Source organism: Microcaecilia unicolor, chromosome 4 (assembly GCF_901765095.1).
Source record: "Microcaecilia unicolor chromosome 4, aMicUni1.1, whole genome shotgun sequence".
NCBI classification, from domain to species: Eukaryota; Metazoa; Chordata; class Amphibia; order Gymnophiona; family Siphonopidae; genus Microcaecilia; species Microcaecilia unicolor.
The window spans coordinates 370,156,529-370,168,670 of record NC_044034.1 but is presented as its reverse complement, the minus strand read 5'-3'; the positions used below and the strand labels follow the sequence as shown (position 1 = coordinate 370,168,670).

General features: G+C 43.3%; 1 protein-coding gene across 1 annotated transcript in view; it reads right to left on the bottom strand.

Annotated features, from left to right (window-relative positions):
* Positions 1-12,142, bottom strand: part of DMD (dystrophin) — a 2,615,032-nt gene that overhangs the window by 1,295,721 nt on the left and 1,307,169 nt on the right. Inside the window, exons 36-37 of the mRNA XM_030202363.1 lie at positions 11,061-11,189; positions 8,614-8,784 (exon numbers count right to left, since the gene is read on the bottom strand). Coding sequence (XP_030058223.1) covers positions 8,614-8,784; positions 11,061-11,189 — 300 coding nt within the window. The remainder of the gene's footprint in view (positions 1-8,613; positions 8,785-11,060; positions 11,190-12,142) is intronic.

Below are 12,142 nucleotides of genomic sequence, written 5' to 3'. Positions count from 1 at the left end.
ATTATAGAGGAACTTGACAGGGTTTTAGCTGATAAAATGGGGTCCTTGCTTAAAGAGAATTACAGTAATCCAACCAGTTTATCACAAGGGGATTCAGTAAAGTTTTAAAGTCTCAGTAGGATTTAAGCAACGTAATTCTTCTAAGAGCAACAAATGATTTATTGATGAAATATGGGACTGAAAAGAAAGCTTTCAATCAAACAAGATTTCCAAAGAGAGAATCGAGTCCTTTATTGGAACATGACAGTGACGAATACTGGGATTAGTACATGAGTATTGCCATACTGGGAAAGACCGAAGGTCCATCGAGCCCAGCATCCTGTTTCCAACAGTGGCCAATCCAGGTCACAAATACCTGGCAAGATCCCAAAAAAGTACTAAACATTTTATACTGCTTATCCTAGAAATAGTGGATTTTCCCCAAGTCCATTTAATAATGGTCTATGGACTTTTCCTTTAGGAAGCCGTCCAAACCTTTTTTAAACTCCACTAAGCCAACCGCCTTTACCACATTCTCTGGCAACGAATCCCAGAGTTTAATCACACATTGAGTGAAGAAAAATTTTCTCCGATTCGTTTAAAATTTACTACATTGTAGCTTCATCGCATGCCCCCTAGTCCTAGTATTTTTGGAAAGCGTGAACAGACGCTTCACATCTACCCATTCAACTCCACTCATTATTTTATAGACCTCTATCATATCTCCCCTCAGCCGCCTTTTCTCCAAGCTGAAGAGCCCTAGCCGCTTTAGCCTTTCCTCATAGGGAAGTCGTCCCATCGCTTTATCATTTTCGTCGCCTTTCTCTACACCTTATGTAATACCACTTTTTTTTTTTTTTAGGTGCGGCGACCAGAATTGAACACAATATTCGAGGTAACATAACATAACATAGTAGATGATGGCAGAAAAAGACCTGCACGGTCCATTTAGTCTGCCCAATAATTTAAACTCATATGTGCTACTTTATGTGTATACCTGACCTTGATTTGTTTCTGCCATTTTCAGGGCACAGACCGTAGAAGTCTGCCCAGAACAAGGCCCACCTCCCAACCACCAGCCCCACCTCCCCCACCAGCTCTGCCACCCAATCTAAGCTAAGCTTCTGAGGATCCCTTCCTTCCAAACAGGATTCCTAGGTGTGGTTGCACCATGGAGTGATACAAAAGGGAAGGGAAATGGGACTTGATATACTGCCTTTCTGAGGTTTTTGCAACTACATTCAAAGTGGTTTACATATATTCAGGTACTTATTTTGTACCAGGGGCAATGGAGGGTTAAGTGACCTTGAATAGTTTTGTATCATGTGCAAATCTGATCACCTCACTCGTCGTTCCGATATCCATAATTAGGAAATTATAGCATGAGAGGTTAGGGGGCTGTCTCAGGTACTTCATTCCTCCCCTGCTCTAGTCATTTTAGCCCAAGGCCATCACTCTAACAAGTTAGGCAGCCATTCCCAATCAGGCACAACACTCTCTCTACTACAATATTTATACATGCAACATCCTTTCATAGCCAGTCGGTGACCCAGCTGTTTGTGGAGGCTAGAATGGCTCGGGGTAGGGGGCAACATCCATGTTAATAGCAAAGAAAAACTGGAGGTAGCTTGGAACACAACAGGGAAGGATCATTTCATATGTGGTTCTTGTACAGCTACACCAGCTGCCTCCTACCTTTTACCTGTGTTACTGATGGTAATATGCACACTGCATACACTTCAGGGAATTATTCACCAAAGCATCAAAATAATTAAAACTGTCAGTTTAAAATTAAACTCTGGAATTCATTGTCAGATAATGCAGTAAATGTTGTTAGCTTAGCGGGGTTTAAAAAAAAGGTTTGGCTGGCTTCCTAAAGGAAAAGTCCATAGACCATTATTAAAATGGACTTGGGGAAAATCCACTGCTTATTTCTAGAATAAGCAGCATAAAATATATTGTACTGTTTGGGGATTTTGCCAGGTACTTGTGACCTGGATTGGCCACTGTTTCGAAACAAGATGCTGGGCTTGATGGACGTTCGGTCTGTCCCAGTACGGCAATACTTATTAACTTATGTAAAACGCTTCCTGAAAAATGTAAGTATCTTGCCCTCGCTTAATAGCTGTAACTCTGTTCCCCTGTTATATGCTGTCTAACAGACACACAGAAGACAGCAGCTCTACCTGGATTCAGAAAATCCAAAAAGCTGGTGTCAGGTTTCTAAAGAACACACTGTGGATGCCTTGAGACCTAGAACGATGTTTCGACATCCGAGTAGAAAGTGCTGGAGAGAAGCTGCCACCAGATTTAAGAAACAGGTACTGAATTGAGAAAGCAGGAACCTGCCACTAACAAATATAAAGAAATTAATCAGATGTGGCACAATGGGGGAGACCAGTGAGCATGCATAATACAGAGACAAAACAGTACTGGCGTTTACGACATACCAGTAGATGAAATGTTATACCAATCTTGATCCCATGCAAATATAGGCTCAAATCATCCCCAGGTGGCTCTGGCCTCTGTGCAGGCAAAGTGGCCGAATCAAGGTTTATCACAAATCCCTACCATTGAAAAAGAGATATTCAGAAGCTACTCAGGTTGCCCCAATTATGCATGAGATAAATCTGTATGCACAGTGCTTCATTTGCATGCAAATCTGTCTCGTGCATATTCATTATGGATATTCTGAAAATCCGAGCAGAATGGTATCACCAAGAACTGGCAGTCACAGGTCAACAACTGTTCACATGTATAACACTATTTCTGGGATAAGCAGTATAAAATGTTTTGTACTTTTTCGGGATCTTGCTGGGTGTTTGTGACCTGGATTAGCCACTGTTGGAAACGGGATGCTGGGCTTGATGGACCTTTGGTCTGTCCTAGAATGGCAATACTTATGTACCAACACAAGACACAGAAAGTTGGTCATGTCACCCTCTACTCATCTTTGGTCTCACTGCATCCTCCCTACGCCTTATGAAAACTGCACCATAAATTGTGAGCAAAGGCCCAGAAAAAGGAGTCCCACCAGAAAAAGCCCACTGAGCCAGACTGGAACTACAGTGTGATGGACCATAGGACAAGGCAGTAGTACAACGTAAACTCACAAACTATCTGGACAAATTCTCAATATTACACGATTCCCAGTAAGGATTTCGGTCTAACCACAGTACTGAAACAGTACTAGTTACTCTCAAGAATAAATTCAAACAAATAACTGCAACTGGCAAGAACATACTACTTCTACAATTTGATATGTCCAGCGCCTTCGACATGGTTGATCACGGAATACTACTGCATATCCTCGAGTACTTCAGAATAGGAGGCAACGTTCTCAACTGGTTCAAGGGGTTTCTAACCACACGATCATACCAAGAGACACCTAATTCGACTACATCAGCCACATGGACAACTGAATGCGGAGTTCCACAAGGATCCCCCCTCTCAACGACCTTATTCAACTTAATGATGATACCCTTGGCCAAACTACTATCAAACCAAAACCTCAACCCATACATATATGCAGCTGACATAACGATCTACATCCCATTCAAACAAGACTTAAAGGAAATTTCCAATGAAATCAACCAAAGTTTACACATTATGCATTCATGGGTGGATGCATTTCAGCTGAAACTCAACGCAGAAAAAACCCAATGCCTAATACTCACCTCTCAGCATAATACGAACAAATTCACCATCATTAACACACCAAAACTGAATCTTCCAATTTCTGATACCCTAAAAATTCTTGGAGTTACCATTGACTGACACCTAACACTTGAAAGTCACATGAAAAACACAACCAAGAAGATGTTTCACTCAATGTGGAAATTAAAAAGAATAAGACCTTTTTTCCCAAGGACCATCTTCCGTAGCCTGGTACAATCAATGGTACTCAGTCATTTAGACTACTGTAATGCACTCTACGCTGGCTGCAAAGAGCAAATAATCAAGAAACTTCAGACAGCCCAGAACACTGCAGCTAGACTCATATTCGGTAAAAGAAAATATGAAAGCGCTAAACCCCTACGAGAAAAGCTACACTGGCTCCCTCTTAAAGAAATCATCACGTTCAAAATATGTACCCTAGTTCACAAAATCATTCACGGAAATGCTCCAGCCTACGTGTCAGACCTGATAGACTTACCACCCAGGAATGCTAAAATATCATCCCGCACATTCCTCAATCTTCACTTCCCCAACAGCAAAGGTCTAAAATACAAACTAATGCATGCGTCAACCTTCTCCTACTTGAGCACACAATTCTGGAACGCACTGCCGTGCAACTTAAAAACGATATACAAACTAACTAACTTCCGCAGACTACTGAAGACCCATCTCTTTAACAAGGCATACCACAAAGATCAACAAATGTGGACTCCTTCACATATACCCAGAATTGTCTTATAATACTTGCTTGTTATACTATTATCATGCTTTATCATTATCATGTACCCAAGATCCTTCTGTAATACTAAATGTCTATTTTCTTGTATATTTCCACCATCCGTGATGTATTGTAAGCCACATTGAGCCTGAAAAGAGGTGGGAAAATGTGGGATACAAATGTAATAAATAAATAATAAACTGGAACCACTGGAAAAATGTATTTACCTTATATACAAACAAAATGAACAGTGGATCCAAAAAATTTCTCTCTCTGATGGTGTTTCTTGAACAAAGTCTTTATTCAAATCTGTAGACATCGACCCGACACGAGTCATGTTTCGGCCTTAAAGGCCTGCGTCAGGGGTCTATTGATTTTTGATACAATATTAATCTGACAAAACGATTGTATCTCAGTCGTTTGCCAAACTATGTGAGATATCGCATTCAATGTGCTGCAACACGCAGCCTTCCTGTAACCTGTGGTTTGCCAATTGGGTAACCGAAAAAAAACCCCACCATCTGAGAGAGGAATTTTTTTTGATCCACTGTTCATTTTGTTTGGCTTTTGTTTCTCTTGTAGAGAGGTCACCTTCTGTAGGTGTTGGCTTTACTGTATATACCACATTTCTATGGTGTGATCAGAGCAGTTTATACATTACAGCCAGATACTTTCTCAGTCCCTAGTGAGTTCATAATCTAAGGGGGTTGTTTACTAAAGCTCAGCTTGAGTTATCTGCAGCAGGGCCGATAGGAATAAAATGGGCCCTGCTGCAGAGAACTCAAGCTAAGCTTTAGTAAACAGGGGATTAAGTGTTTGTACCTGGGACAATGGAGGGTTAAGTGACTTGCCCAGATTCACAAGGAGATGCTGTGGGAATTAAACCCAGTTCCCCAGGATCAAAGTCTACTGCACTAACCACTAGGCTACTCCTCCACTAGCAACAGTCCATCTAGAATCTCAAATAGTAGCAACAGAATCTCAATAGTAGCAACATTCCATGTAGAATCTCAAATAGTAGCAACAGAATCTCAATAGTAGCAACATTCCATGTAGAATCTCAAATAGTAGCAACATTCCATGTAGAATCTCAAATAGTAGCAACAGAATCTCAAATAGTAGCAACATTCCATGTAGAATCTCAAATAGTAGCAACATTCCATTTAGAACCTCAAATAGGGAAAGGGAAATGGGACTTGATATACTGCCTTTCTGTGGTTTTTGTAACTACATTCAAAGTAATTTACATAGCATATACAGGTACTTATTTGTACCTGGGGCAATGGAGGGTTAAGTGGCTTGCCCAGGATCACAGGGAGCTGCAATGGGAATCAAACCAAGTTCCCCAGGATCAAAGTCCACTGCACTAACCTACTCCTCCACTAGTAACATTCCATGTAGAATCTGAAATAGTAGCAACAGAATCTCAAACAGTAGCAACATTCCATGTAGAATTTACCATGGGCAGAATTAGCCTGGGATATTTACTGCCGGACCATGTCCAAGGGCCAGTACTGATTATCCATGGCTAACACACGACAGTGGCCACTGGAGTTTATGCAGGTTGAAGCCAATATTTAGCCAGGGTCCATGTATGACAGTTATGTGGGCCCTGGCTGAATATCAGCCAGGACCTGTAACGTATTCAAAATGATCCTTTGTCCTTCTGTCCCACCCTCCAGAGAGATCCATACCCTCCTCCCTCACCTCCTTGATGTGGCAAGAGACTCCCTCTTACATCCCCCGGCATGGCAAGACCCCCTTCCAACCTTCCTCAAGGCTCAGACCTCCCTCCTAGACCCTCCCCCCAGGATAGAAACTCCAGGCCTACCTGAAATCTCTGGTGGTCCAGTGGGGGCAGTGGGGGCAAGAGCAAACCCCACTTGCTCCTGACTCTTATGGCTGCCTTGAGCAAATGGCTGCCAGGACTACTCAAGGCAGGGGGGGGGGGGTCTTGGGAGGGTGTCTGGTCCTTGGGAGTGGAAGGGTGTCTCTTTCTGTGTTGGGGAGGATGTCTTTATGTGCTTCTGGAAGGGGGAGGGAGGAAAGGGGGGTCTTCGTGTGCTTCTGGGGGGAACAGAAGAAGGATCACCACATTTATGCTTCTGTTGCTGTTTATTAAAAAAACTTTAGTAGAGGAGTGTGGTAGCCGTGTTAGTCCACTCTTAAGGTTATCAATAGAAATCAAACAAAATAAAACATGGAAAAGAAAATAAGATGATACCTTTTTTATTGGACATAACTTAATACATTTCTTGATTAGCTTTCGAAGGTTGCCCTTCTTCCTCAGATGGGAAATAAGCAAATGTGCTAGCTGACAGTGTATATAAGTGAAAACATTCAAGCATTACTATGACAGTAAAATAGATACCATTGGAGATTCTACATGGAATGTTGCTACTATTGGAGATTCTACATGGAATGTTGCTATTCCACTAGCAACATTCCATGTAGAAGGCTGCGCAGGCTTCTGTTTCTGTGAGTCTGATGTCCTGCATGTACGTGCAGGACGTCAGACTCACAGAAGCAGAAGCCTGCGCGGCCACATTGGTGATCTACAAGGGCCGACTTCTACATGGAATGTTGCTAGTGGAATAGCAACATTCCATGTAGAATCTATAGAAATCAAACAAAATTAAACATGGAAAAGAAAATAAGATGATACCTTTTTTATTGGACATAACTTAATACATTTCTTGATTAGCTTTCGAAGGTTGCCCTTCTTCATCAGATCGGAAATAAGCAAATGTGCTAGCTGACAGTGTATATAAGTGAAAACATTCAAGCATTACTATGACAGTAAAATAGATACTATTGGAGATTCTACATGGAATGTTGCTACTATTGGAGATTCTACATGGAATGTTGCTATTCCACTAGCAACATTCCATGTAGAAGGCTGCGCAGGCTTCTGTTTCTGTGAGTCTGACGTCCTGCACGTACGTGCAGGACGTCAGACTCACAGAAGCAGAAGCCTGCGCGGCAACGTTGGTGATCTACAAGGGCCGACTTCTACATGGAATGTTGCTAGTGGAATAGCAACATTCCATGTAGAATCTATAGAAATCAAACATGGAAAAGAAAATAAGATGATACCTTTTTTATTGGACATAACTTAATACATTTCTTGATTAGCTTTCGAAGGTTATTTGCTTATTTCCGATCTGAGGAATAAGGGCAACCTTCGAAAGATAATCAAGAAATGTGTTAAGTTATGTCCAATAAAAAAGGTGTCATCTTATTTTCTTTTCCATGTTTTATTTTGTTTGATTTCTATAGATTCTACATGGAATGTTGCTATTCCACTAGCAACATTCCATGTAGAAGTCGGCCCTTGTAGATCACCAATGTGGCCGCGCAGGCTTCTGCTTCTGCTTCTGTGCAGGACGTCAGACTCACAGAAACAGAAGCCTGCGCAGCCTTCTACATGGAATGTTGCTAGTGGAATCGCAACATTCCATCTAGAATCTCCAATAGTAGCAACATTCCATGTAGAATCTCCAATAGTAGCAACATTCCATCTAGAATCTCCAATAGTATCTATTTTACTGTCATAGTAATGCTTGAATGTTTTCACTTATATACACTGTCAGCTAGCACATTTGCTTATTTCCGATCTGAGGAAGAAGGGCAACCTTCGAAAGCTAATCAAGAAATGTATTAAGTTATGTCCAATAAAAAAGGTGTCATCTTATTTTCTTTTCCATGTTTTATTTTGTTTGATTAAAAAAACTTGCTATACCATCTTTTCTGATGAAGAGGTAAAAAAAAAAGAGACATAAAGGAAGAAGAAACAGAATTCCATTAAAATAGGACAGTCACATGCAAACAAGATGTGCAGTCAAACGAATAAGCTCTCAGCTTACTGTTTCACCAAAACATCTCTCAAGCATAAGACTTAAAGATCATCGGAAACAGATGGGTTTGTAATAACGTCTTGCCCGCTTAGCTATGTGGCTGCATGCAAGAAATATTGCCAGTTCCTTCCCAACTCCAACCCTATAATGCTCCTATGCAGCTTGGCACAAAAATAACCATTTTGTCCTTATATTGCCTGGTTAAGTGCTGCTAAGTATCTGCAGTGAGGCTGCAGAGCACAGTTTAAGAGTTCAGGACCCGACCCTGCCCACTTAAATTGCTCTGAATATTGAGCAGACTATGTGTTGTGACTATTCATAGGCTCTGGAAAAAAAAATCCCACTTTTCAGCACCAGTTTCCTGTGGACAGTTCCTCCTACCTTGCCAATCTGGATTCTTTGAGATAGGGCTGCGAACCGCTGGTTAAGTTCTGAGAGTTTGGGTTCTACCACTTCTCTGCAGTGATCGCCGCGATTTGTCATCAGTTCTAGAGCCTGGTTGCGCACGGCATCTGCCTTGGGGTGCATGTCATTCAGCTCAGCCTTTAAGCGCTACAGCCCATGAGCAAGAGACAGGGCCCCGAGTCAACGGTCAAGAGAAAGGAAAAGAGAGCATGCAGAACAGTAATGCAAACATTCAAAGGAACAGTCGCCTGGTGTGAGCAAAAAGTGTGTTAGCAGAGCTCTGAAAAACAATGCTGTTTATTCATCTTAAGAAAGTGGGATATGTGCTCAACTCATGAGGAAGGCGAGGTGAAACAGAGTGGAAGTCGCCTACGGCGTTCAGGGAGACCTGAATACCCTGGAGTTTGTGAAAGCACAGACATGCTTGGCAGAGAAGAGCAAAGTGCTTTGAGGACAGTTTTTTTGGAGAAAACCACTGATAAAACAGAGTCGTGTCCATGAACGACTGTTGCAGGGACAAAATGAAAGTGTTGCAATATACCTCTGGCATGCAGCAGTGCAACAACCTCCCTTAAGGCTCTTTCCTGCACTTCCCTGGGTCTTCCGGGAGCAGTTAATTTTGGATCAGTGTCAAAAAAATGATACTATGCACGATGAATTTGCTGTGAATCTGTTGATTTATGTTTCTAATGCTACGATACAGCTGCCACGTTTTTCTCAACCCATGGCGCTCAGCAGATTTTAGGTCGCTGACAGCCGTGAGCAGATTTAACCCCAGATATACAATGCTGGGCCACATCCTGCCACCGGCATTGAATATCTGAGGCCAGCCACTGACTCAGAAGTTAGATGAGTGCAGGCCGATATTCAACGGTGGCACCAATATGGCAAAGTAGGCAAAGATAAGACCTGCCTTTTGTGTTGTTCTGTCTGACCCCCAGATATTCAAAGGCAAAAATGCCACATAGCCGGCTATCGGCCATGTCCCACTGAATATTGCCAGTTAGCGGCTAATGGATAGCCGGTTATATCAGGCCCTATAACTGGCTATCCACCGATTTCTGATGCATCACCACTTAACTTTAGCGGTCATATTTGGCCACATGGAAGGCAATCCTATCTTTGGCTACTTTGACCGACCAGTGCTGAATATCGGCTTGGCTGGTCAAAGTCAACCTGGTCAAAAAACCTGGATATTCAACACCGGTCACTGGAAACGGCTACACCCTGGCCCGGCATTGAATATCTGGTTTAAGCACCGACCACGAGAGTTCGCCCGGCTAACTCCCGCCATCTGAATATTTAGCTATGCAGGCACCAGCACTGAATTTGTCCAATGCCCACGTAACTGCTGTCTCTTCCTGAACTCTGCCCTCAGCCCACCCTGGCACTGCCCAGACACTGTTGTGGTGGTCAGAGCTAATATTCAGTGGAACTGCCCGGTTACGTGCCGCTGAATACCATCTGCTGGCCCACTCAGCTCTCTCCTGCCCCGCTGACTATTTACCGCTTAATGCTTATATCCCAGGCAAGTCAGCGTTTTGGGAACTGGTAGACAGTGAGCGAGGGGGACCCAAGACACGCTCATGGCCAGAAGAAAATGCAGCTTTGCTGAAGACATGGGGAGGCAACACAATTGTGCACTATGGGGGCCCTTTTACTAAGCCGCGTAATCATCTATGTGCACCTGTGTGCCAAAATGGAGTTACCACCCAACTACCACGCGGCTTTTGTGGTAATTTCATTTTTGGCGCGCATCCGAAAAATAATTTTTATTTTTGGACGCGCGCCAAGTGGCATTTGACGCGCGTAGGTCATTACTGCCCGGTTACCATGTGAGACTTTACCGCTAGGCCAATGGCTGGCGGTAAGGTCTCAGACCCAAAATGGACGCGTGCCAATTTTGATTTTGCCGCACATCCATTTTCGTCAAACTTTTTTTTTAAAAAAAGGCATTTTTTTGCAGGCGCATTGAAAAATGGATCTGCGCGCACCCAAAACACGTGCCTACACTACCGCAGGCCATTTCTCAGCGCACCTTAGCAAAAGGACCCCTATAGGAGGCCAGTAAGGCTCAATAGCCTACAGCATATGGAAAGCCAAGCCTCTGTAATGCTGTGTAGAAACAGCTAGAGCCTCCTGTGATAAAAGGCAGCTTATAAATATCCCCTCTTCATTTCCCCCAAATATCTGGATTTTTCTAAAAGGTTCCTCATATACCCTTCTCTTCTAAGGGAAATAGGAGACCCTTGCAAGGCGGGGATGTTTTAAGGTCTTCTACAGAAAGGATGAGAATGCTTTATTGGGCTATTAAGATGAGACTGAAAACCACTGAGGGAAAAGGTCAGGTCTTCCATTTGCTGGGTCATTTTTCAGGCTCATAAACACCTCATGTTACAGTACATAAAAAGTGTTTCTGCTACCTTAAGAGTGTCTTCTTTCTTGTGAGGCTTCTGTTTCTCTGACTCATCCAGCAAGATTTCTGTACGGTACATCCAGGTTGTAATATCGGCTGCACCTTGGTCAAACGCTTCCATCTCTTGCTGATACTTCTGCAGAATGGAAAATGAAAACTTTCAAGAACTGGGATGAAGCCATATTGTAGCCTGACTATTCTGAGCCTCTATCAGATACGTCTGCCCGCATTTCTAGAGAGACTCATTTGAAACACTATGAAAGATACTACTAGTTGTCAACCACATGCAAATGAAAAGTTAAGAATTATATTTAGAGAACATATAGGTGGCCTAAAGGTGCCCGAACTGACCAGATGAACACCAGAGGGAATCGGGGATGACCTCCCCTTACTCCCCCAGTGGTCAACAACCCCCTCCTACCCTAAAAAAAACTTTTTAAATATTTTTTGCAAGCCTCAAATGTCATACCCAGCTCCATCACAGCAGTATGCAGGTCCCTGGAGCAGTTTTAGTGGGTACACTGCACTTCAGGCAGGCGGAGCCAGGCCCACCCCCCCTACCTGTTACATTTGTGGTGGTAAATGTGAGCCCTTCAAAACCCACCAGAAACCCACTGTACCCACATGTAGGTACGCCCCTTCACCCCTTAGGGCTATGGTAGTGGTGTACAGTTGTGGGGAGTGGTTTGTTTTTTGGGGGGGGGGGTTGGGGGGCTCAGCACACAAGGTAAGGGAGCTATGCACCTGGGAGCAATTTCTGAAGTCGACTGCAGTGCCCCCTAGGGTGTCCTGGCATGTCAGGGAAACCAGTGCACTATGAATGCAGGCTCCTACCACGACCAAAGGGCTTGGATTTGGTGGTTTCTGAGATGGGCGTCCTCAGTTTCCATTATCGCCGAAAATCAGAAACAACCAAGTCTAAGGACGACCATCTCTAAGGTCAACGTAAATTTCCAGATTTGGGTGTCCCCGACCATATTATCGAAACGAAAGATGGATGCCCATCTTGTTTCGATAATACGGTTTTCCCCGCCCCTTTGCCGGGATGTCCTGCGAGGACGTCCTCAGGAAAACTTGGACGCCCCTTTC